At 39.4% G+C, this 27,209-nt stretch overlaps 1 protein-coding gene and 1 long non-coding RNA gene across 2 annotated transcripts; one reads left to right on the top strand and one right to left on the bottom strand.

Annotated features, from left to right (window-relative positions):
- Positions 1 to 7,653: 7,653 nt before the first annotated feature.
- Positions 7,654 to 27,191, bottom strand: LOC120305824 (high-affinity choline transporter 1-like). The gene is made up of 8 exons (XM_039338109.1): positions 26,998 to 27,191; positions 20,241 to 20,354; positions 16,750 to 16,905; positions 14,645 to 14,793; positions 13,445 to 13,588; positions 12,507 to 12,660; positions 10,324 to 10,541; positions 7,654 to 8,402 (listed from the first exon to the last, which is right to left on the bottom strand). The coding sequence occupies exons 1-8, from the start codon at positions 27,170 to 27,172 to the stop codon at positions 7,893 to 7,895; spliced, it is 1,620 nt and encodes a 539-aa protein (XP_039194043.1). The 5' UTR covers positions 27,173 to 27,191; the 3' UTR covers positions 7,654 to 7,892.
- LOC120305827 lies at positions 10,337 to 19,609 on the top strand. The gene is made up of 3 exons (XR_005556099.1): positions 10,337 to 10,443; positions 16,702 to 16,864; positions 19,135 to 19,609. It is a non-coding gene; the product is annotated as an uncharacterized LOC120305827 (long non-coding RNA).
- Positions 27,192 to 27,209: the final 18 nt, after the last annotated feature.

The raw sequence follows: 27,209 nt of genomic DNA, 5'->3' as shown, positions 1-27,209 counted from the left end.
TAACATCACCAGGGCGCTGAAGGTGTTACCTAGTTTGGGTAACGGAACGTCTGGAAGAAAACAAGCGAGCTGAGCTCGGAGAGCAACCAGGACCCCTTATGCCAGGGGTTCTCAACCTTGGCAACTTTAAGACTTGTGGACTTCAACTCCCAGAATTCCTCAGCTTTGCTGAGGAATTCTGGGAGTTGAAGTCCACAAGTCTTAAAGTTGCCAACGTTGAGAACCCCTGCCTTATGCCAAGTCTGAGCTACAAATATTCTCCTTTATTAATCAGAATTTTCAATCAGAATAAAGCTGGAATGGACCTTGGGGGTCTTCTAGTCCAGCCTCCTGCTCAAGAAGGAAACCTTATAGCATTTCAGACAAATGGTTGTCCAATTTCTTCTTAAAACTTTCTAGTGTTGGCGCATCCACAACTTCTGGAGGGCAAGTCGTCCCACTGATTAACTGTTCTAACTGGAGAGATGGGACATTTTAATTCCGCATGCATAAGTGTGGAAGTTAGTTGGGGAACTTTGGGGGTTTGTGTGTGTGTGTGTGTGTGTGTGTGTGTGTGTCTGTCTGTCTGTCTGTCGCTCCGTCTTTTCCTCCCCCTCCTCTCTCTGCCCTTCTCTCCCTTCCTCTGCCTCTCTTTCTCCCTCTCCCTCTATCAACCTATCTCGCAGGGTTGTGGTGGAGAAAAACAGAGGTACAAACCTTAGGTATGCTGCCTTGAGTTGTGTATAAATACAGGAAGTCCTCGACTAACAGCCACAACAGAGCTCATAATTTCCATTGCTAAGCAAGACTCATAGTCAAGCGACTTTTTGCCCCATCTTATGACCTTTCTTACCACCATTATTAAGTGAATCACTGCAGTTGTTAAGCTAGTGTCATAGTTGTTAAGTGGATCTGACTTCCCCATTGACCTTGCTTGTCAGAAGTTTGCAAAAGTTGATCCCGTGACATTAGGATATTGCAACGATCATAAATACATGCCAGTTGCCAGGCATCCGAATTTTGATCACATGACCTTAGGGATGCTGCAACAGACTTAAGTGTGAAAAACGATCATAAGTCACTTATTTCAGTGCTGTTGTAGTTTTGAACAGTTACTAAACAAATGGTTGTAAGTCGAGGACTGCCTGTTTTTAAGGAAAGGAACAGGATAAAAACTTGAAAATAGCATGCTTCACCTAGGCATCTCAAGCAGGTTCAAACCACTCTACTGCTAATTTTAAAGACCAAATACCTTCAAACCATCAGGATAATACATTATTTTTTCCTTTGCTATATTTAACTCACCCCACCAGCCCATGCTCACATGTCAGTGGGCACTGTAAGGTCAAGGAGAGAGTGCAAACCCAGAAGATTTCAGAATACTTTACCTATCTGAGGAACCTTGGGGATACCCCCAAACTGTCTTAGGAGACTGTGAAATCAAAATTATTTTCCAGATATTGGATGCATTTGCAAAATTATGAAACAATGTTTGTTTTCTCATTATTATTCGTAATTTGTTAAAAAAGAGGCTTTTTCATACAAAATATTTTTATTTAATGTATCAATAGAAGAGGATATTTGTAGCTAAGGGATGAACTGTGGGGTCTTTGATGCTCAGGACCCCTGGGTTTGATATTGTTATTTCTACCAAAACTTGATGAGGATTTGCTAAATCATCTCTCACCCAATCTTCTCTCACTCTTCTAACCCAATTGGGCCACAGCTTATTTTTCTATATTTTTTCATATAATAAACAAGTATTGGCTAGGATAGTAACTACTAGATTGTTCCATTTTGAAGTTGGATGCCATATATTATTTTTCAAATTATTATCAATGGCACTGGGTAAGAAGTTACTCAGGAAGAACATCCCCCAGGTAAAATATATGACAAGCATCTAGCCAGTTTATGAATAATGCAGTTGCCTTGATAGCACAATATTGCAAATCATAAATTAAGCACACGGGTTGGTAGTGTACCACATCCTGAATTATACTTTAGCCAGCCAGATTTTCAGTGAAAGGCTTTTTCTGAAACAGTTGGAAGGAACATGCTGGCTGGAGAATCCTTGGAGTTGAAGTCCAGATTTCTTAAAGTTGCTAAACCTGAGAAACACTTAGAGTGTTGACTAAGGCTAAATTTGGAGAGACACAGCTTCAAATCTATGTAGTCCATGGAAAGTATTTTGAGTTTTGCACTCTTGTTAAAAGCACCGAGGTGTTTCTGGGTTGAAAGGATTAGCCAATGACATCACCTTTGCCCTGGGAATGCCTGGTTGGGGACTCCTTTCATGTCTTCAGCAGGAGCTGGAGTGAAGGACAGGAGCTCACCCCATCCCACAGTAGCTCTCAGATCTTGAATACAGGCTTACTAACCTCCTACCCATGTCCTAACAACTATTTGAGTAACCTTATGCTACGCCTTATATATCAGCTCAGTCTATATCCCAGATGTCTCAGCTCTCTGAGAAGGGGTTACTATTGATGCCATTCTGGAACTCTGGGCATAAAATGGATATCTATCTAAGACAGTAGTTCTTAATCTGTGGGTCGGGACCCCATTTGGGGTCGAACGACCATTTCACGGGGGTCGCCAAACAACACAGTCCGCCATTTTTTCCTCTTTTCCTTAGCTGTGCTACTCCCTTTTATTCTATTACTTTTGAAAGCCAATAGAATAGACTCTCTTGAATAGAGTCTAATTCTATTGGCTTTCAAAAGCCAATAGGAATTGTCCAGGCTGTCTCTGCCCTGCTGAGCCTGCCAAAAGTCCCATTCTCCAAACGGTGCTGCACCAGTTGAGTAGTCCTCGACTTACGATCGGTTGAGTATTCCTCGACTTACGACTGGTTGGGGGTCGCGGCATTGAAAAGGTTGAGAACCACTGATCTAAGAAAACAAGCAAATAAACGGAAGGATGGATCTAGTTGAATTTTAACTTCATCTTTGAATGTCCTGGTGGAAGAGGCAACCTTTAAGTGGTTTTGAACACCTATGATCACATTGTTGGCATTCTCTGAAACACCTCTGTACTTCTCCATAATTTCATTGTTACTGGTTGGGTCCCACACGTCATCCTTCGTTGATTAGAGATGTTCATCAGATTCTTACTAGTACAAACCAGAAGGGATAATTGAGTTAAACCCTCCCCAGGCTAGTGCTCGTGAGTTGTATTGGAATTCATCTCTCATTATACCCAGTCCAACACTTAAAAAATTGTGAGATTTGACGTCTCACCCATTTGCCGAAATAGGAATGCTACGGGATCAGAATTCAAACAAACGCATTTATTCGCTTTATTAAAAACCTTTCATGGGCAATCTCTGCTGTTGTACGATAAAATCTTAATAGGACATCTGTTCCTGGCAGCAAAGCAAGCTGTAATAAAATGCTGGAGAGCTTTGAAGAGACTGACACGAACTACTTGCTGGCATGGACAATAGCAAGAACAGAAAAACAGCTAGAGAACATTAGGTTAGCATAGCTGAGCGATTGTTCATAGTTATGATATAGTTATCCTCCCAAAGAGACTTAACAACCCAGTTTCGAGGTTCCAACATTGCCCCCTTCCCTGTGGTCACATGACCCCATTTGGGGTGCTCAACAACTGGCCTGCGTTTACGGCTGTTTGCAGCACCTCAAGGTCATGTGACCGTGATTTGTGATGGTATTAGTCTGATTTCTGGCAAAAAAAAAAAAAAAAACAGCCCATAGCAAATAATGGGTTTGCTTAATGAGCCTGGTGCTTTACAACTGCCATGTTCACTTAACGACTGCTGCAAAATAGGTTGTAAAAGTGAATCTGGTCATGTGGTGACCTGTATTATGACTGTCACAGCCTACTATTACCATTGCCAGGCTCAGTTAGGGCTGTAACTCAAGTGTTATGAATGCAGAGTATCTCCCCTCTCTTGTACCAGATTTTCCATCCGTTTTTCCATAAGAGAGAATAGCCCCTTGAGCTAGAGTGTTAGTCCATATCTGCATGAGGGAGATTTGGACATATTGGTTACCCTCTTCTCCTTTCTTCCACCTTTCTCAGCATTAGAGCTTTCTCTAGAGAGGTAGGTCCTTGCATAATATGTCTTAAGTTTAGTAATGTTAAAACAAAGGGCAGAATTAGGGAGAAGTGAAGTATAAGGATGGGAAAAGTAAGGGATTGCCCTCACTCCTTGAAGCCTCTGAATAGCAATAGCAGTAGCACTTAGACCAGCGGTTCTCAACCTGTGGGTCGCAACCCCATTTGGGATCGAACGACCATTTCACGGGGATCGCCAAACAACGCAGTTCGCCATTTCCCCCCCTTTTCCTTAGCTGTGCTACTCCCTTTTATTCTATTGGCTTTGGAAAGTCAATAGAATAGACTCTCTTGAATACAGTCTAATTTTATTGACTTTCAAAAGCCAATAGGAATTGTCCAGGCTGTCTCTGCCCTGCTAAGCCTGCCAAAAGTCCCATTCTGCAAGTTGTCTGCAGCGAAGGCGAGCTGTCTGGAAGTTTCCACCCCTCCCTGCTGAGCAACTACTAAAAATGTAAGTAAAAGAGGGCCAGGGGTGGGAGGTGGGAGGCCGGCGGGCGCAGGGAGGGTTACTGGCGTGCGTGGGGCCCAGCGGGTGCCTTACCTCCCTTGGGCTGGGCCAGCTGGTGGCCCAGCTGGTGGTCACCCTGCGCCGTCTCTGCCGCTTGCCAGCTACGCCTCGGCCGGCGCAGGGAGTGGCACCACGCATGCACGGCGCTCCCGGGCAGGGAAAGTCCTCGACTTACAACCGGTTGGGTAGTCCTCGACTTACGACCGGTGGAGTAGTCCTCGACTTACGACCGGTTGGGGGTCGCGGCATTAAAAAGGTTGAGAACCACTGACTTAGACTTATATACCGCCCCATTGTGCTTTACAGTGTGTCAGCACATTGTCCCCAACAATCTGGGCCCTCATTTTATCAATCTTGGAAGAATTGAAGGCTGAGTCAACCTTGAGCTGGTCAGGATTGAACTTCTGGCTGTGGGCAGAGTCAGCCTGCAATACTGCATTCTAACCACTGCACACCACAGCTCCTAATAAAATTTAAAATCTTACAAAAAAGGTGTCCTTATCAAATACAAGTTTATAATTCTATGAAAGAAGTATCATCCTGGATATTTTATAAAAATGATATGCCTCAAAGTTGGCCTGCCACAGGAATACTGACATTAAGAGTCTTTTATTAATTGTGAAAGAATGTATGCTTTAATCCAGTATACATACGTTTTATATTTTTTCATGTTTCCTGTGTTATATTATTTTAATTTGGTTGCACAGAATTAAACAAAAATAGGAACTATATTTCTAACTCTTTTATATGTTCCCTCTTTACGTATCAACAATTCAGTTTTCCTGCCACCTTTGTATTCTGTGAGGTTTTAAAGTTTCTTTGGGGATCTGAAATAATAATAGAATTAAGAATACACTTAGAAAAGAGCATCAGACTAACAGGAGCCCAAAAGCTCTTATCTGCTACATGGTGCATTAGAAATTGCAAAGCTTTTACCCAAAGATGGCAGTTTCCATCTTCTTTTTAACACGAAACCTGGCTTTCAGACTATTTTGTTAGATTAACCGTCAACTGTCTGCCTTTCACATTTCTGGCAGAAGGACTTTTTTCATCTTGTGCTTTGTAAGAAAATTCTTGTAGGAGATCATTCTAAAACATACATATCCACACTGAATCAAAAAACGTAGGCTGCCGAAACCTAAGATTTTTATGTACAGGTCATTTTGATGCGTTGCTCAGAACAGATGTATAAAATACATAGTCTCTCTGATATCTGCATTAAGCAAAGACTCCAAGTTGGTATGATATTTTGAAAAACAGCATGGCAGAACAATATTGTATGGATATAGATGGATATTCTCTACCAATTGTAAGAAAAAATGTATGCATCCAGGAAGTTACATTGGAAATTGAGGGGGTGGGTGGTGGTTGTTAAATTTTCTATCTGGAATGACAATAAAAGCAGAATATCCAGTTTAAAAATATTGGAGACATGGCAGATTTGGAACCTTGAGAAAATGCTGAGGTTCCGTCATAAATATGTCTGCTGTTGAAGGCAGGAGAAATGTACATCGACAAAATACACTACAATGATCCGAAATAATCTGAGAAAGCAACTTGCTGAGCCTATAATACAAAGTCTGTAGATCAATGTTCCTTGGCAACTTGAAGATGTGTGGACTCCAATTCCCATGTTCCCCAGCCAGCCATGTTCTGGGAATTAAAGTCCACATATCCTCAAGCTGCCAAGATTGAGAAATATTGTTATAGTTATACATGTGTAATACAAAGTCCTAATGGAATGGAGCAACCTGGAAATGTAGCATGCTATACATGGCAACATTTTTATGACAGGATGCACTTGTTCAATGGATTTATTAATAATGTAAGGATGGTTTTGGTGACTGGGTTGATAAGAAAGAAGATCTTTGCTGCCCAATATTTAGTTTCTAATTGTTGGGAAGTCTAAAGTAGGGTCTAGACCAGGGCTTTTCAACCTTTTCACCCATTGTACCACTTTTAGGATATGGCAATATCCGAGTACCACCAATTGCCTAGCAAGGTGTCAAAAACTTGATGACCAAAAAAAAAAAAAGGAAAAAAGTGATAAAGTACAGGTAGTCCTCGACTTACAACAGTTTGCTTAGTGACTGTTCAAAGTTACAATGGCACTGAAAAAAGTGCCCCCCAAGGCACAGCCAAGCAAGACACCTGCCTGCCCACCCAGTGGCGCTCTTCCTCCTGTCCGAGGTTTTCATTGTTGTGAGCATGTCTGTTGAGGATTGGCAGCGGGGGTGGGATGGGGGGGTGTTTGGTTTTTATTCCCCCATCTGCTGGGTGGTTGCAGCAGGTTTTGGTCACTTCACATGACTCTGGACACTGTGACCACCATAAATATGAATCAGTTGCCAAGCATCTGAATGTAAATCACAAGACCCTGGAGATGCTGCAACATTCCAGCTGATTGGCGCTTCTTCTGGGTTCAGCGGAAGTGCTAGGATCAGCACTGAGCTCCAGCTGGAGCCTGGCACTGATCCTGGCGCTTCCACTGAGCCCTGACAGTCCTGAAGAAGCGCTGATCTTGGTGCTTCCGCTGAGCCCTGATAGCCCTGCAGCTCCAGCCATCTCTTGCTCAGGCTTGTGCGGTGCTGCCACTGGTTCAGCTCATTCCCCTCTCCCGCTACCACTTTTCTAGGATGGTCCCGTATCACCTGCCAAGTGCCAATGTACCACAAGTGGTACCTGTACCACTAGTTGAAAAGCCCTGGTCTAGACCACAGGTGTCAAACTCGCGACATCGCATGACATGTCGCGACATGTCGTGACTTTTTACCCATTGCAAGCAATGCGATGGGTATGGTTTTGGCATGATGCATCCAGCCCACGGGCCAGCAGTTTGACACCCCTGGTCTAGACTATAACAACAGTATCCTTGAGAATATAGAATGGGTTGTTAAATGTGCTATGTAATCAGTGTTGCGATTTGTGTATAATTTCCCTGCAAGGATCAAAGGAGAGTAACATTCTCTGTTGTTTCCTCATGCACTTCTTTTAAATTTTTAATTGTAAGATAATCACTGCCAGAATCATTCTGGAGTCAGGTAGCCTCAGAATTGAAATATTAAATCAAATAAATATTCAGTAAAAACAGCGAGCAGCGCTTCCCTAACTACATCTGAATTCATGATCTTGGCATTAAAAAGAGCGCAGATATCCAACTTGCAAAAGTGTCCCAGCTGCTGTAATGAGAAGCCACTGATGTGATTTTGAATTCTGGCCTATTTGCCAACTTTTTTTTTTTCATTGCTCAAAGGAGGCTCCAACAATCAGCGGTAACAGAAGAGAAATATCAGATATCTTCATAACTACTTCCTCTGCTTGCTCACAATTCCGGATTTTTTCGTACATCCATCTGCCTTTCTCCCCAGGAGAACGGAACAGGCATTCTGTCATCCATAATAACTTGGCAGATGTCCCATTCAGCAGGAAGGATTTTGCTCTTAAACATAAAGCTGGCCAAATGGGAAGCCGAGAAGATGGCAAACAACGTGAACAGCATGGTGGCTATCTTGAATGGAAAGAGCTGGACATAAACACCTTCCACAACTGTGCATCCTGGGTAACAGATAACAGGGGCGATTTTCAGGGCTGGTTCTCCTGCCAACAGCCGTAGAAGAAAGCCAAGGAAGAACCCAACCGCTGAGCCGTAGGTGTTGGTGCTGGGAAGAAACAGAGCACAACACAACTGGGGAAAGAGGAGAGTGTATACGAGCTCTCCACTCAAGAACCAGAGGTCATAAATCGAATGGGAGTAGTAAGCCAGAACTGCTGAAATTATCCCAAAGATCACAATGGAGAGTCTCATTGCCCATATGACATTTTTCTCTGATGCCTGTAAAAAATCAAAGGGAGGGAATGGAAAAGGGAGAAAAAAATTGCATCCAAATTAAAATGGGTGCAAACTCATTAACAGGCTGAATGTTGCATATTGGCCCCAATCTCCTAAAAAAAGAATGGGTCGACATTTTTCAAGGTTCTTCTTTCATTCATAAAAAATATGCACTTATTACAAACCTGATGTATACAGATAGGCCTTGACTTTGGACCAAATTTGAGCCCCAAATGTATGTTGCTAAGTGAGACGGTTGTTAAATGAGTTTTGCCCCATTTTACAACCTTTGTTGTCACAGTTGTTAAGTGAATCACTGCAGTTGTTAAGTTTTTTAACACAGTTGTTAAGTGGCTTCTCCATTGACTTTGCTTGTATGAAGGCCGCAAAAGCTGATCAGGTGACCCTGGGACACTGCGACCATCATAAATATGAGCAGTTGCCAAGCGTCCAAATTTTGCTTATGTGACCATGGGGATTCTGCAAAGGTTGTTAAGTGTGAAAAATAGTCATAAGTCACTTTTTTTCAGTGCCCTTGTAACTTTGATCAGTAAATGACTCGTTGTAAGTCAAGGGCTACCTGTACAAAGAGAGCTAAATCAAAAAAAGAATAGTTAGCATCAGAAAAGAGAAAGGTCAGAATGCTAGAGAAAATGTAAAGAAGTTCTTAAGTTGCATTCAGAATAAAAAGAAAAGAACCAGAAAGAAGATAGCAAAATGCTAACAGGACACAGAAAAGGCATTGCTGCTTTGCGGGTTGGTTTTCCCCAACTAAAAACTAAGGATGCCCCTAGGAAATTGTGAAAAGCAGGAGAAATGAACAGGAAGGAAAATTGAGGCTTCTAGACTAGAGACATAGTTTTGACTTGCCTCTTTATTTTGAATTAGTTTAAAACTCCATGACTAGATTAATTGCATCTGTGTCTAATGAACAAACTAGTTATGGGGAGAGGATCAAAGTCTCCGTGAAAGTGGGTATGCTATTGTGATTGAAGCTTCACCCTCTTTGTATGTGGCAGGATTTTGCATGTGGTATCTTGCCTGCCATTTTGTACATTTGGGGTTTTAACACATCTGTCATGCTTCCAATTAATGACCATTTTTAATAAATTTGATTAAAATTTTAATAGTGTAAAATGCAAATGAGAGTAAAGACAATAAGGAAATGGGAAAGGATAAGAAAGGGAGAGAAGTGTAGGGTAAAGGAGAAAAAAAAAGCATTCCAACTTGTTTCAGTGCAGTAAAATACAAAATAAAATTACAACCTCAACTTTTTTACCAACTTGGTCATTACTAGCCATTTCCATAACAAGCTACTAGTCTAATCAGGAAAACTCAAAGTCAGGAGTTCATTTTATTTCTGTCTCGAACAAAAAGTCCAGTAGTGGGTTCCCATTTATGACCATTTTAAATTCTATCCACTCAAAGGTATATGACTATTGAGGAAGCTTTAAATATTAGGAGGTTTTTTTTTTTAAAAAAAGGAATTTCTCATACACTGTTATATAAGTAGTCCATGACTTATGTCCACAACTGAACCCGAAATTTATGTTGCTAAGCGAGACAGTTGTTAAGTATGTTTTGTCCCATTTTATGACTTTTCTTGCCACAGTTGTTAAGTGATTCATTGCAGCTGTTAAATTAGTAACACACTTGTAAAATTAATCTGGCTTTCCTACTGACTTTGCTTGTTAGAAGACTGCAAAAGCGGATCACATGACCCCGGGACACTGCCGCTGTCATAAATATGAATCAGTTGCCAAGCATCCGAATTTTGGTCACATGACCATGGAGATGCTGCAATGGCCATACGTATGAAAAATTCACTTTTCCTTGTGACTTTGAATGGTCACTAAACAAATGATTGTAAGTTGAGAACTACCTGTAATAATGTTCTTGTATCATTTAACAATCAGTCACTTACCTTTCTCCAGAATATTTTTCGGTAGATGTTGTGAGCAAACATGGAACCGGCAGAGAGCAACGCAGAATCTCCTGAAGACATTACAGCAGCTGCTATGGCACCCAAGCCACCGATGGAAATGTAAGTTGGGCAGAGATGCTGAAGGACTAGTGGAAGTATGAGGGCAGATTCATTTCTTTCATTTGGGGTGGGTAGACCATAGTCAGTCTGGTTCCAGTCTCAAAAAAGAAATATAGAAGTGTCATTTTCAAAACATCGGTTCAGAATTGAATCAGCCATGACATCAGCTGCAAACAGACAGAAGTCACTTTTTCAATGCAGCTGTAACTTTGAACAGTCACTAAACCAGGAATAGGCAACCTTGGCTCTTTTATGACTCAGGCTGGCTCAGGAATTCTGGGAGTTGAAGTCCACGAGTCATAAAAGAGACAAGGTTGCCTACCCTTGCACTAAATGAACTGTTATAAGTTGAGGATTATCTGTCATATATAGTATATTCGCAATGGAAGTATGGTCTTTGAAATTAATGGCAAAACTGACTGCTTTGCCCAGAGACAATAGCATGAATAAATTTCTTTTGACTTAGAGATATTGATAGATTTCTTATAAGACAAGGTGAAAAATCAACTTTTGAGGATTAAATTTAATCTACAAAAGAAAGGTTAGTTCTTTAAATATATGATTATTCATATTTGATCCTTAAAATTTGAATCAAAAGTCTAGCTGCTGCATGGATGCAATTGGGCTAGGTGACCTTTGAAGTCCCTTTTTCACATAAGTTATTCTATTTATTGTCTTCTTTTATTGATTGAATTACAGTAGTTTTAATATTGTTTTTCTTCTATGCTATTTTGAATACATTTTGTGAGATATTACATACACATTGACCAGATTTCTAGGCAGCTATCCAAGATGATACGCATGGTAGCTTAAGCATCTTCCCAAAATTATTTTTTTGCAAAATGATAGACATTTCACAGGATCACCAGATAATATGAGATTGTACACCTGACCATGTAGATTCTGTCAAGAATGCTAAAATTGGATGACACACCAGCATTTTCACCTGAGATATTACTGTATTTTCTGGCGTATAGGACAACTTTCTAAACCATGAAAATCTTCTCAAAAGTTGGTGGTCATCTTATACGCCGGAAAATACGGTACTAGTCGTGCCCCATATCACACAAAGCTTCATCAAAGAAGGTGGAAACCTTGTGGAAATGTTGGAGTTGTTCATGTGAGGTAATTTCTTACCCACTTCTTCATTAGTGAAAAAAAATGGCAAAGCAGGATTAATTTTAAAAAAAAAATCAAAAATGTTGTGAGTTGACCAGAGGAGAAATGGGTAGGCCAGTTTTCTCAGAGATTCTGTGTTATTGGTCCTGTTTTTTAAATTGAGGTTTAAAAATACAAAGATTAAAAAAAATGCAAACTAAGAAAATATTTTTTAGCTTCCTCAAAGTCAGCTCTATATTCCTTTATATGTGATACTACTTTGTGTTAATAATTCTTTTTACACCAGGGCTCCTTGAACTGCTTAGGATATAAGAGTTTATTCAACATTTGTTCAGAACAGTGTTTCTCAATCTCAGCAACTTTAAGATGTAAAGACTTCAACTCTCAGAATCCGGGGAGAATTCTGGGGAATTCTGGGAGTTGAAGTCCACACATCTTAAAGTTGCTGAGGTCGAGAAACACTGACATAGAGGAACGACCCTCCTAAAGTCGGGCAACAGCCTTACAGGTAGTCCTCGTCTTACAAAAGTTTATTTAGTGACTGTTCAAAATTACAAGGCACTAAAAAAAGGGACTGATGACCATTTTTCACCCTTATGGCCATTGCAGCATCCTCAGGGTCATGTGATTTATATTAGGATGCTTGACAACTCACTCACATTTATGATGGTGTCCCAGAATCATGTGATCCCCTTTTGCGAACTTTTGACAAGCAAAGTTAATGGGGAAACTAGATTCACTTAACAACCATGTTACTAATTTAACCACTGCAGGGGTTCCGTTAATAAATGTGGTAAGAGAAGTCGTAAACTGGGGCAATGCTCACTTCACAAATTTTTCACTTAGCAGCATACATTTTGGGCTTAATCGTGGTCATAAGTCAAGGACTACCTGAACTAGGGCTGAAAGTGCTACTTTTCCAGTTTTTATTCAGCCATGGTTACCTGTGGAGGCAGCAACTGCTCCTATCAATACAGAAGGGATAGCCATAATGAAACAGCCCAATCCAGAAAAATAGGAAATTAGTCTGGCTTCTTTGTGGGAGGAAGCCGCAAGAACTCGCTGGAAATAGATTTGCCATGGGATGCTCCCAAGCACCTGGAAGAAAAATAGAATCTTGAGCGGAACTGGAATAAAAACAGATAGGACCGTATTCTTGATCTTAGCCAAAAAGTCAGAACTTAAACCAGATTGTCTTTAACGTAACAATAGGCATGACTCTGGGAAGTTTATCTAACATGAAGCATGATGAGCAATTCTGGTAGCATCTCCATAGCTTGCTTTCTAGATCATGCTAGAATATCTAGTCTTCGTTTGCCTTTCCTAAAGCAAACAAACATTCCAACCTGTCAGCCCTGACACTATTAATTGCATTTCATCTTTAATTTAGAAATGTATTTTTCTTAATGTCTTGTGGAAAAGCAATTTTCCAGCCCTCTAGAAGCGAAAGGGCGGCATGTGCATCTCCCTTTTCAGTTTGGAACTATCTAGGATTGGGTAGGCAACCTTGGCTCTTTTATGACTCATGGACTTCAACTCCCAGAATTCCTGAGCCACCCACGCTGAGTGGAAAGGGAGAGGTTTCCAAGCTGAGCCATGCTGGCTCAGGAATTCTAGGAGTTGAAGTCCACGAGGTTGCCAACCCCTGAATTCTAGGACATTTTGTGTATATATTACACTATTTATTTAATCCCTTTTTGTGGAGTGAATTTATCATATCAACAACATGCCCCACATATCTTTTTTTTAAATAAAAAAATAGTGTTCTTTGTGATGAGAAGAATATGGTTTGCTCTTAATTTAGAAGAACATGTGTTTTGATTATTTAGTTGGATACAGTAAGTATGTCAAATTTCCCATCCACTTCAGGAACAGATCTTACCAAATATAAGAAATCATCAAACCATCTTCCGTAAAACTCTGTTTCTATTTTTCCAATCCAAGGTGCTTGGGATATATTTTGAGAAGCTGTATAAAAGATATTTTCTGTAGCAGGGTTCATGATGGCAAAAGGGATACAAATCCACTGGCAGCAAAAACAGAAACATTAGCATTAAAACGTTTTCGGAAGGGTTTCTGATAGTCAAAATATTCCGTGCGTCCACAGTCATGATACTGAATTAATTTTAAAAATGTAAACGAATTGCAATAGCATCACCTGCTGCTTTCATGTCTTAATCCCACCTACTTCTGTGTTATGACTCCACCCACTTTTTTGTACTTGGCCCTTCCACTTAAATCAGATCCTGCCTCTACTCTAAGTGTATCATGGCTACTTCACGGTTTTATTCATGTAGTGCAGTGGTTCTCAACCTGTGGATCGGGACCCCATTTGGGGTCGAACGACCATTTCACGGGGGTCGCCAAACAACGCAGTCTGCCATCTTTTCCCCCTTTTCCTTAGCTGTGCTACTCCCTTTTATTCTATTGGCTTTTGAAAGCCAATAGAATAGACTCTCTTGAATAGAGTCTAATTCTATTGGCTTTCAAAAGCCAATAGGAATTGTCCAGGCTGTCTCTGCCCTGCTGAGCCTGCCAAAAGTCCCATTCTGCAAACGGTGCTGCACCAGTTCAGTAGTCCTCGACTTATGACCGGTTGAGTAGTCCTTGACTTACGAACAGTTGGGGGTCGTGGCATTAAAAAGGTTGAGAACCACTGATGTAGTGTCTTTTTTCTATGAGTGCTCTCGTCTGTTCTGTCGGGTTAATTTGGGTAATGAAACGTCTGCAAGGGGAAAAAAAAAAGCTCAGAGAGCACTAAGGACACCTCATTTCAACCTTGAGCTACAAATATTTTCCTTTATTGGTTCAGATTATCTCCCATGTCATCTATTGGCATCTCAAAGATCAGTGCTTCTCAGCCTTGGCAACTTTAAGCTATATGGACTTCAACTCCCAGAATCCCCCAGCCAGCATGCTAGCTGGGGAATTCTGGGAGTTGAAGTCCATATACTGTATTTTAAAATTGCCAGGGTTGAGAAATCCTGTCATAAGCAATGAAAGTTTCCTGGTGTCTCATTCTGGATTTTCAATCACTCCCAATAGTTCAAGAGAGTGGTAATATAACAAGATAGGAACTTACCAGACTGAGCAATAGAAAGATCAGTTGTATCACATCTGTGTATGCCACTGAATACAGACCTCCTAGCAAAGTATACAATATCACCGTACATGCAGAAAGAATGATGGCAACATAACCCTGGATGTCCAAAATGACCTTCATGGTTGCTCCTAGGAAAAGATGCAGTAATTACTATTCAAATGCAGTAATACATTTTGTGCTATGCCATTTCTTTTACCCAAATATATTAATTTACAGGTAGTCCCCGATTTATAACCACGATTGAACCCAAAATTTCTGTTGCTAAGTGAAACTCAGTGAATTTTCCCCATTTTACAAACTTTTGCCACAATTGTTAAGCAAAACACTGCAATTAAGCAAGTAAAAGGGTTGTTACTTGCGTCTGGCTTCTCTATTGACTTTGTCAGAAGGTCGCAAAAGGGGATCACATGGCCCTGGGACAATGCAACTGTCATAAGTACATGCCAGTTGCCAAGCATCCAGATTTTGCCTGGGGGATGCTGCAAAGGTCATAAATGTGAAAAATGTTCATAAGTCACTTTTTTCAGTGCCGTTGTAACTTTGAGCGATCACCAAATGAATGTTTTAAGTTGAGGACTCCCTGTATATGATTTACAAAATAACTTCCATTTGTAACAAAAGCGTAGTCATTGTTATAAAAAATTCTGCTCTTAGGATTCTCACTTTTGGGGCATTCCACTGAAATTCTGGGAGGTGAAGTTGACCCACTAGGAGGGGACCAGGTTGATCTATGAATTATGAATTGCTAGAGTCAAAAAGTCACACATCAATTCTATTTTCATACGTTAAATGGCCATCATATTCTATGATCTCCATTCCTAAAATGGTTGTCATACTGAATGACCTTAGATGAAATATTAGAAGCAACCTAGAACTAAGGAGAAATTTTCTGACAGCTAGAACAATTAATCAACCTGCCTCCAGAAGCTCTGAATGCTCCAACACTGGAAGTTTTTAAGAAGAGGTTGGACAGCCATTTGTCTGAAATGGTATAGGGTTTCCTGCCTGAACAGGGGGTTGGACTAGATGACCTCCAAGGTCCCTTCCAACTTTTTATTATTATTGTTGTTGTTGTTGTTATCTGTATACAGACAGTCCTCGACTTACAACCACAATGGAGCCCAACATTTTTGTTGTTAAATGAGACATTTGTTAAGTGAGTTTTGCCCCATTTTATGACCTTTCTTGCCTCAGTGGTTAAGTCAGTCCCTGCGGTTGGTAAATCAGAAACCCTGTTTGTTACTAGCTTAATTGCAGTGATTTACTTAACAATTGTGGCAAAAGTTTGTAAAATGGGGGAAAATTCACTGAATAACTGTCTCACTTAGCAACAGAAATTTTGGGTTCAGTTGTGATTATAAGTCGAGAACTATCTGTAAATTAATATATTTGGGTAAAAGAAAGACTTTGCTTTTCAGAAGTTCACAAAAAGTGATCATATGATTTTAGGACACAGCAACAATCATAAATATGAACCAGTTGCCAAGTGTCTAAATTTTGATCACATGATTATGGGGATGCTGCAAAGGTTTTAAATGTAAAAAACAGTCATAAGTCACATTTTTCAGTGCTGTTTTAATTTTGAATGGTCACTAAATGAACTGTTGTAAGTCAAGGACCATCTGTATTCTTATCTCATACAAAACAGCTAGTATGCTGTTCAAAACTATTCTTACACTGAAGTACTCAAGACTGCAGGGAGGAATTACAGCATAATTGAATAACCCTCTAAAATATTAGTATTGGGAATAAAGTACTTTTAAAACATCTAACACTCCAGTTTATGTATGTGCAAAAGTGTTCTCTCTTCACCTCTAGATCTGAATTACAGATTTCTATGGTGCTTCTAAATTATTTAGAGAAAATCCTTCTGTTTTCTCATCTCCTTATCTCCTGTTTATACTGTATACTAGACTTCAGAAATGTGATGCAGATGGAGATTGGAGCTACAAATATCCTCTGAACATGCCTTCGGTAATCAATAAATCACTTATAGGATGGAACGTTAATCTCAGCTGTATTCCCTTGGTTTCCAGGTGGCTAAATTTAGTTTCTGCCAAGACAAATGAAAGACACCATATTACCTAAAGAGGCAAGAACAGCAGCAAACCAGAATATGTCCGCAATCAATGGAGGAATAAAAAGAAGACAGCCCATCACGTTCCCATACATCTCTTGAATTGGATCCATCAGAGTCAGGTAATTTCTCTTTCTCATTGGATTGACAAAAAAGAAGCCACCTGTTTTTTTTTAAAAAAAGTTGTATTACAATCAGTTATCTTTACAAATGGAAAGGCATCATAGTGCTTCACAGTTCAGGTAAAGGTAAATGTTTCCCCTGTCCAGTTGTGTCCGATGCTAGTGCTCATCTCCGTTTCCTAGCCGAGGGAGCCAGCATTGTCCCAGGACATTTCCGTGGTCATGTGACCAGCATGACTATACGCTGAGCTGCACGGAACGCTGTTACCTTCCCACCAAAGTTGTACCTATTAATCTACTTGCATTTCCATGCTTTCAAACGGATAGATTGGCAGGAGCTGAGGCAAGGATGGGAGCTCACCCCATTGCAAGTGTTGGGGTTTCAAACTGCCCACAGCCGAGTATTTTAACTGCTAGGCCACTGCAACCCTCTTTTGCAGTTCAAGATGCTGATTATTATCCTGCATGGGACAAACCCATCTCTCCCCAAGTATTTCTATTCATCTCATCAGATTTGACAGGATGGGTGCACCATAATTTCCCTGTTTTAGAAAATGTTATCTGGTGGATGGGGCCTAGGAGCCATGCCTCCTCTGTTCCAAAACCTACCCTAGGCAATAACCTCACTGTTGAGATCTGCGGTAGAAGACCCCAACCTTCCTGGTCTCCTAGAACAGTGGTTCTCAACCTTTTTAATGCCGCGACCCCCAACCGGTCGTAAGTCGAGGACTACTCAACTGGTCATAAGTCGAGGACTACTCAACTGGTGCAGCACCGTTTGCAGAATGGGACTTTTGGCGGGCTCAGCAGGGCAGAGACAGCCTGGACAAATCCTATTGGCTTTTGAAAGCCAATAGAATTAGACTCTATTCAAGAGAGTCTATTCTATTGGCTTTCAAAAGCCAATAGAATAAAAGGGAGTAGCCACAGCTAAGGAAAAGAGGGGGGAAAATGGCGGACTGCGTTGTTTGGCGACCTCCGTGAAATGGTTGTTCGACCCCAAATGGGGTCGCAACCCACAGGTTGAGAACCACTGTCCTAGAAGATTGTGAAGTCCAAGAAGCAGTGGACCAGTATGTTACTTGAGCCCAATACAGGTAGTCCTCGACTTATTACCACAATTGGGCCCAGAATTTATGTTGCTAGGTGAAAAACCTCTTAAGTGAGCTTTGTCCCATTTTATGTCTTTTCTTGCCACATTTGTTAAGTGAATCACTGCCGTTGTTAAATTAGTAACACGGTTGTTAAATGAATCCAGCTTCCCCATTGACTTTGCTTGTCAGAAGGCCGCAAAACGTGGTCACACATCCCCGGAACTCTGCAACTGTCATAAATATGAACCAGTTGTCAAGCATCTCAATATAAATCACGTGGAGATGCTGCAATGGTCATAGATGTGAAAAACAGTCATAAGTCATTTTTTTCAGTGCTGTTGTAAATTCAAACAGTCAACAGTCAATAAACAAACTATTGTAAGTCGAGGACTACCTGTATAGGTGTGGCGTGAGTCTGTTATGGTGGCTTGGCTATTGTATTATGGTTTTATGATTATTTGTTATTTATTGTTATTGTTTTTGACATTTGATTTTGGTGTTGTTATTGAAATTTTGATATTTATATAGCCACTGTCCTGGACAAAACCCAGGAGTATAGTACCTCAGTAAGATGGCTCCCAAAGAGCTGTTGAGAATATGCCTGAGACAGCAGCAGACATGGGAGGAAGATCAAGCAGGAGAAGAGCCATGGCAAGGCAGGACCCTGCATGAGATGTACCATCCACAGATAGCTGAGGTGGCAGACATTAGGAAATCCTGCCACTGGCCAGGTAGATAGTTGAGGGCAGGGCAGCCATGCAGTGGCATCGGGGGCGGGAGCAGAAGCAGGGGGCAGGGCAGCGGTGTCAGGAGGCGGGGCAGCAGTGTGAGGGAGCGGGGCAGCCACAGCCCTCCACAATAGGCCCAGTTTCTCATGTGGCCCCTTGAGAAAATTAATTGCCCACCTCAGTTGAAGAGTAAAAACAAAAACAAGAGCACATAAACAGTGCAGAAAAGCTCCAGGACACAGAGAGACATTGAAAATCCTAGATAAGCTAGAACAGAAGAGTTATTGCTCGACTTGAGCTATATCAAATGAGTTTCATTTCTACGCATCTAATAAGTATGCAGTGACAGACAGGAAAGAGTGTAGTGAGATACTGGAGAGGAAAGGAAATCAGAAACAGCTTATCTCGATTCTGATGTGAAGATAACGAATCATGTCTTTTTCCACAGTGTATGAGGAAACCACCAGAAGAAATCTCAAAGTATAAGTCTATTTCAGCAATGCGCATTATAAAACTCTTTTCAGGAATGGGGTTATTGACACGGACTCTACAGAGGCTCGTGAACAAGAAGACTTCCAGAATGAGTCTTGTCCCAGGAGACAATCAATCAATCAAGAAACTACCAAACCAGCTAACAGTAAACAGCCCACTTAAAGAATCCCCAAGACTACTCCCACCAACATTGGCAGGGTAGGCCACTAGAATATCAATGGACAGCAAACCCCACTCGCCACTAATACTGGTGACGTTCCCTAGTTTGGGTAATGAAATGTCTGCAAGAAAACAACCAAGCTCAGAGAGTACCAAAGACCCCTCATTTCAATCCTGAGATACAAATATTCTCCTGTATTGATAACAAAGGAGATACAGGTAGACTCTGACTTACAACAGTTCATTTAGTGAGGGTTCGAAGTTACAACGGTGCTGCAAAAAGTGACTTATGACCATCTTTTTTTCACACTTACAATTTTTGCAGCATCCCCCTGGTCGTGTGAGTGACATTCGGATGCTTGACAACTGGTTCATATTTATGACGGTTGCCGTGTCTTGGGTGGGTCATGTGATCCCCTTTTGCGACCTTCTGACATGCAATGTCAATGGGGAAGCCAGATTCACTTAACAACCGGGTGACTAATTTAAGAACTGCAGTGATTCATTCAAGAAAGTGAGTCACCAACAAGAGACGCTGAATTAGGATAGAAAATAAATCTCAAATAATAATCATTGATTTAATATCTGCGGCAAGAAAAATGATAAAATGGGGCAAAACTCATTTAACAAATTTCTCACTTAGCAACGTGAATTCTGGGCTCAGTTGTAGTGGTAAGTGAAGGATTAGCTGTATTCTATCATTCTGACCTAAGGGTGCAAACCACTCATGTACTTTCCAACCAAATGAAATTTTGCCTCTGATCATTGACAAATGCACAAACTGGGGCAGGTAACCTGAGGTAAAATTAAACATGGAGAGAGATTTAAGTATTTTAACCAGGTGTCTATTCATTGTCTCAACCCGCACCCCGAGTTAGTTTAAGAATCTTTTAAAATCTTTACCAACAAGGAGAGACAAAGCAAAGCCAGCTGGAGCTTGAACCCACACCAGTCCTTTTGAAGGCAGGTAGACAATTTCAGCCGTGCCATTGATATAAGCTCCTCCAACCCAGGTTGCTGAAAGAAATCCAGAAAAGGGAAAATGAAATTAATAAAAGATACATGGATAATTACAGGAAGTCCTTGACTTACGGTACAACCACCACTGAGTCCCAAAGTTTTGTTGTTAAGCGAGACAGTTGCTAAGTGAATTTTGCTCCATTTTACAACCTTTTTTTGCCACAGTTGCTAAATGAATCACTGCAGTTATTAAATCAGTAATTCGATTGTTAAGTGAATCTGGCTTCCCCACTGACTTTGCTTGTAAGGAGGTAGCAAAAGGCGATCACCTGATCCACGGACATTGCAACTGTCGTAAGTATGAGTCAGTTGCCATGCATCTGAATTTTGATTATATGACCCCGGGGATGCTGCAATGGTCGTAAGTATGAAAAACAGTCATACGTTGCATTTTGCAGTGCTGTTGTAACTCTGAATGGTCACTAAATGAACTGTTGTAAGTCGAGGACTACCTGTACAAGGCAAAACATATATTGTTTTAGTCAAGTGGACTTCCCACTAAGAATCATGGACATTTTCACTGGAGACAGCTGCTGCTGAGAATTCTTTGGCTTGTATTGGATGGCTCTGCGTTTGAATGATGCAACTTCTGTCATCCACAACTGTTCTTTTTGAAATCAAAATCTTCCTATCATTGGTAATTTTCTGCTCTGTTCATTTTAGATAACTGAATGAATATTATGGACACTGGGGAAATGCTATTATTTAATCACCAACCAGAGAAACTGAATTAGATTAGAAAATAACTCTGAAATCATCATTTATTACGATCTGTTATGATTAAGGTCTAAACAACACTGTATTTGATAGTACCAATTCTGTAACGTTTCATGCAGCAAGAAAAAAAAATGTGCTTCATGCATTCTTAGGATACACTGCTAGGCTCCATCACTGGCTGGCTCAGGAATTCTGGGAGTTGAAGTCCACGAGTCATAAAAGAGCCAATGTTGCCTACCTCTGGTGTAGGGTTTCCTGCTTGAGCAGGGGGTTGGACTAGAAGACCTCCAAGATCCCTTCCACCTCTGTTATTCTGTATTTCTGTAAACACACTTATGAGGCAGTAAACCTCAATGCATTAAATCACCTATTATTTACTTAATATGCTTTGCTGCCTTTCAAAGCTATGGCCTTTTCAAAGTGGTTTATTGCGCATTTTAAAAACAAGCCAGCTAAATTACCTAAAGCCTTTTTTGACTTGAAAGAGGACTGGGAGTTGAGGGATTATTGGCGTGAACGTAACCAAGAGGAGAGAGATTTTACCTTCTTCTCAGATAGACACCAATCTTTTTCAAGGATTGATTTTTTCTTGATTACAACAGACCTATATAATAGGGTAAAGAATGTAAAAAATTTTCCTAGGTCACTGACGGATCATAGTCCAATTGGGATGGAATTGGTTGTTGAAAAAGAGGAGAGGAGATCCTGGAAGATGAATGAGAACTTATTTAAACAAGAAAAAAATGTTCAAAAATTAAAGGAGTGCTTAAAGGATTACTTTGTTTTAAATATGTATAAGGGTACATCAATATCAATGGTATGGGATGCAGGTAAAGCCTTCATGCGTGGGATCTTGATAAAGATGAATAATGTTTATAGACAAAGGCAGATTCAGAAACGTAAAGAATTGGAAGATGAGATTAAACTAAAAGAAGTTTTTGATTTTAAATCCTTCAGATGAAAAGGTTAAAGAAGTTATAAAGCTGTTAAGAACACAATTTAATATGTTGATGGCTGATCAAGCCGCAACTAATCTAATGTTTATGAAACAAAATACATTTTGTAATGCTAATAAACCAGGGAGATGGTTGGCCTATCAATTAAGAAAGAAACAGAGACAGAGAATTATAGATAAAATAAATTATAACGGTAAATTAGTGTATCAGAAAGAGTTGATCAAGAAATCTTTTCTAGATTATTATCAGAAATTATATAAGAGTACTAATGTACAAACTTTAGATATAAATAATTATTTAAGTGAGGCTAACTTTCCTAAACTAACAGAAGATCAAAAACAAGAAATCAATGGTTTAATTACTAATGAGGAAATTGTGACAGTTATTAAGCAATTAAAATTAGGTAAAGCGCCGGGTACGGATGGTTTGACATCCATTTACTATAAAACCTTAGTAGAAGAGATGACTCAACCTTTATGTGAGCTTTTTAATAATATATTACAGGGTTCAGAGATTCCTCCGTCATGGCGCAGTGCTTTTATATCCTTAATTCCAAAAGAGGATCAAGATCTTACCTTACCAAAGAATTATAGGCCTATATCTCTCTTAAATGTGGATTATAAAATTTTTGCAAAAATTTTAGCTAATAGGTTTATGAGGGTTTTGCAGCAGCTTATACATAAGGATCAATCGGGTTTTATAACCGGAAGGTATATGAAAAATAATATTAGACAAATTATTAACTTATTAGAATATTTAGATAAGAATAACCAAATCTCTGCAGGGCTGATATTTTTAGATGCTGAAAAAGCCTTTGACCAACTGAATTGGCAGTTTATGTTAAGAGTAATTGAGGAGATGAATTTTGGAGAAAAAATATCACAAGCTCTAGGTGCTATATATCAAAAACAAACGGCACAACTTATTGTCAATCGGGGTTTGTCAGAGGTTTTTACAATAGAAAAAGGTACAAGACAGGGATGTCCATTGTCACCGTTATTGTTTGTCTTAACATTGGAAATTTTGTTGATTAAAATTCGAGAGTCGCAGGAAATAAAAGGAATAGAAGTTAACAAAAAAGAATATAAGTTAAGAGCTTTTGCAGATGACTTGGTGGTTACTCTGTCTCAATCTACTTATTCTGTAGTAAAGTTACTACAACTGATTCATCAATATGGATGTGTTTCAGGTTTTAAAATTAATAATAATAAGACTAAAATATTACCTAAAAACATGACTAATCGGGACAAGCAGATTTTGGTTAATTTAACAGATTTTGAAGTTGTTGATAAGGTAAAATATTTGGGGGTTACTTTATCTGTTTCTAATGTAAAATTGTACAAGAATAATTATGAAAAGTTGTGGATCAGGGTACAGAAAGATTTGAAGAATTGGGATAAGTTACAGTTATCTCTTATGGGTAGAATTGCAGTGATTAAAATGAATGTCCTACCAAAATTTCTTTTTTTGTTTCAAATGCTACCTATTTTAAAGAATGAGCTTAACTTAAATGAATGGCAGAAAGGCATTCATAAATTTATTTGGGCAGGGAAAAAACCAAGGGTAAAGCTTAAAATTATGCAAGATTTTCGTGAGAGGGGTGGACTCAAGGTGCCGAATTTGAAATTATATTATGATGCTGTGGCTTTAACATTGATTAGTGATTGGGTAAACTTAACAAATGTAGAAATACTCCATCTGGAGGGTTGGGATTTACTTTTTGGATGGCATGCCTACTTAATTTTTAATTAAAAAAATGGATCGAGTTTTTAAATCACATATTATAAGGATCTCTTTACTTCGGGTTTGGAGGAAGTATTATAAGAGTGATTTTAAAATACCTTTATGGGCTATACCTTGGCATGCGATAGAGGGGATAAGGAGAGGAGTTAAAATGGATAGGGTTTCTTATACACAATTACTTAGATGGGATGGTCAAAATTGGCAGTTAAAATCTTTGGAAGATTTAGTACATGAAAATATTACCTATTCATGGTTTCAATATAGACAATTAGTGGACAGATGGAAGATGGATTGTAATATGGGCTGGCTTAGAGAAGATGAAAATCTTTTTAAACAAGTAAAGGATCAAAGACAAACTCACATTAAGAGGATCTACGGGGTTCTAGTGGAATTGGTTTCAGAATCTGAATTAATCAAAGATTGCATGATTAAATGGGCACAAAATTTTGGTGAACCAATCCCACTGGATACCTGGGAAATTATCTGGGTGAGGAATGTTAAATTTACACAAGCCCAGAACTTAAGGGAGAATTTTTATAAAATGTTTTATAGATGGCACCTTGATCCACAAAAAATGTCTCTTATGTACCCTGATTTACAGCCTAAATGTTGGAGATGTGGCTGTTTGGATGCTACTTATTATCATATTTGGTGGTCGTCTAAAAATATAAAAGCTTTTTGGATTAAGATATGGTGGAATATTCAAAGAATTTTTAGAAGAAGGGTAAAATTTACTCCGCAATTATTTTTGTTAGGTATTGTTACTGATTGTGATGCTAAGGAGGTTATATTGATGTTAAATTTGATTACAGCCGCAAGGCTGTTAGTAGGGCAATATTGGAAGAAGGAATCTTTGCCTACCTTGCAAGAGTGGTTTTTTAAAGTTTCCTATATGGCGGAAATGGCAAAGATTTCGGCTTTTTTAAAGGAGCAATCGCAAGAGAAATTTTTTGTTGTATGGGAAAAATGGATAAATTTTATACAACATAAATTGGATATAAAAAATATCATTTAGCTTTTTTATAACTTGTATATAATTTTTGATATTTTATGGATTGTTTTCTCTTTTTTTCTTTTTTTTCTTTTTCCTATTTTCTTTTCCTTTTTCTTTCTTTCTTCTTTTCTTTTTTCCTTTTTAAGTATTTTTTTTAATGTTTATGTCACATATATTTTATTATTAACTATTTTATAAGTTGTTAAAACTTGTTTAGGTTTCTTAAAATTTTAATTAAGCCTATATTCAGCTCTGGGAAGCTCGGGGGGGGGGGATGGAGGGGGTGGTTTGGGAGGGGTTGGGTGAGGGTTGTTTTGTTTTTTTTTTGTTTCTTATTGTTCTTTTTTTGTTATTTGTAAAAAATTTTAAAAATTCTCAATAAAAAAAAACAAACAAGCCAGCTGAAATTAAATAAAATATCAAGTATACCCTCAGCAGTAAATGCTATAAAATGTTTTTTGTTAACATAAGGAAGTTCTAAAAGCCTTTTCAAATGAACATATGTGGCATTATCTCTGCTACGGCAAGTATATGTGCCTGATTTTACAGTGTAGGAGTCATTGAAGGAAAAACTTTCTCTTTAATTCCTGCTGAGTTTACTGATGGTAGTTTAGGCTTTGGAAAACTAGCCTAAAGCATTAAAAGATAGAGCAAATATTTCCATAAAATTATTTTTAGCAGCCAGAAGCCGTAGAGATGGGCTGTTGACAATATCACAAAACTGAGCGAGATTTGCAAGGATTTGTGGGTGAAGTTAGGCTTAAAAAAAAAAAGAAAAATAGAGTTGTAACACCAATCTTATATTTTATAACTTCCATTTTAGCATTCTCACTTAAATTTACCTATCAATTTAGGTACCATCTGTCTCACGCTCAAATAGTCTAGATGTGGTGGTTTGCTGCCAAATCTAAGTAGCAGCACTATGGCTATTGAGTGTGTGAGATGCAAAGCTGGGAATGAGGGCCACAAATGACACATGGAATGAGGTGAGACACTCCCTAAGCCTTTAAAGGGCAATGCCAACTTTTTAACTTGGGTCTTAGAAATAGATAACATTTATTATATCTTCTTATCAAATCTTATGGGACATTAATTTGCCCAGATCCCCTCTGAGAGAGAGAGTGGTTAAGAAGTTTGATATGTAAATAAATAAATAAAATACAAATAATTTCATGAACAATGACAACCAGAGAAGGATGCTTACTGTAATGTTGTTGGTATATTTTCCATCTTCCATCTGTTTACTCATTAACTTCTATCTAATATAACTTTACTTTCTTTGCTCACTGTTTCCTAGCCTAGATCTATCTCCACTTGCCATTTTTCTTCTAAAAGACTGCAGGCAGGGATGTGCTCCTTTTACTTTGGTCTACTGACCAAGTTTGCAATGTTTAATGACTGATCAACCACTGCCAAGGAAAAGTGTTATTTACAACTAAAAATTGTAATGGTGTCCCCTGCCACCTTCCCAAGAATACTTTTTTGCATTTTTCCTGCCTGCCAGTCATTCCTTCCTTCCCAAAGAGATCAAGAAAGCATCACACACCTTTCAATTTCCAGAGTTTTTCCCCCAAAAAATCCATGGTGATTAAGAACACTGAAGCTTCCTTAGGTTGTTTTTAGTCAGCTGGGGAGGATTAGATCATGATTGAAAGCACATTGGTCCCAATCCCCAGACTTTGACTAAATCTTTTTAGCTCATTTTCTGTTGGCACACCACCCCTGCATTCACTTTAAGAGAATAACAGACTAACAGAGTTGAAAGGGACTTTGGAGGTCTTCTAGTCCAGCCCCCTGCTCAGTCAGGGGACCCTGTATCATTCCAGACAAATGGTTGTTCAATCTCTTCTTAAAAACCTCCAGTGTTGGAGCACCCACAACTTCTGGAGGCAAGCTGTACCACTGATAGATTGTTCTCACTGTCAGGACATTTTTCCTCCTCCAATCTCCAGTGTTGGAGCAGCCACAGCTTCTGAAGGCAAGCTGTTTCTCTAGTTAATTTTTCTCACTGTCAGGAAATTTCTCCTTATTTCTCAAGCTTTATCCCTGATTAGTTACCACCCATTGCTTCTTGTCCTGCCTTCAGGTGCTTTGGGAAATTAGGTTGACCCACCCCCCTCTTCTTTGTGTCAGCCTCTTAGATGTAGGGACACTGCTATGACATCACCCCAGTCCAGAGTAAGGATTAGAATAAAGGATCTATTTATCATTCTGAAGCCTTTATACTTACCAGTTGCTGTGAACAATCCAATACAAAAATTCATGTTTCTTCCTCCCACTATGGCAACTTCACTGGGCTTCTGGTGTTCCTTCTGTCTGGTTTTCCAAGAAGCCCATATTCCAATAGCTAAAGTCAGGGCATAGAATAAAAGCAGAACTACTAAGCCGCTGATATTCAAAGCCATTTTTCACAGAATCTCAGGAATGGACTAAAAATGGATC

The sequence above is a fragment of the Crotalus tigris genome, unplaced genomic scaffold (assembly GCF_016545835.1).
Source record: "Crotalus tigris isolate CLP2741 ecotype Arizona unplaced genomic scaffold, ASM1654583v1 scf7180000017691.523996, whole genome shotgun sequence".
Classification (NCBI taxonomy): domain Eukaryota; kingdom Metazoa; phylum Chordata; class Lepidosauria; order Squamata; family Viperidae; genus Crotalus; species Crotalus tigris.
This window is presented reverse-complemented; position numbering and strand designations above follow the sequence as displayed.

Excerpts from the sequence above, each read along its gene's own strand:
- LOC120305824 (XM_039338109.1), bottom strand. The coding sequence starts at position 27,172 with ATGGCTTTGAATATCAGCGGCTTAGTAGTTCTGCTTTTATTCTATGCC. Across the intron at positions 20,355-26,997 it reads TGGATTGTTCACAGCAACTG|CAACCTGGGTTGGAGGAGCT; the intron begins GTAAGTATAAAG and ends GATTTCTTTCAG. Across the intron at positions 8,403-10,323 it reads GAAAAATATTCTGGAGAAAG|GCATCAGAGAAAAATGTCAT; the intron begins GTAAGTGACTGA and ends GATTTTTTACAG.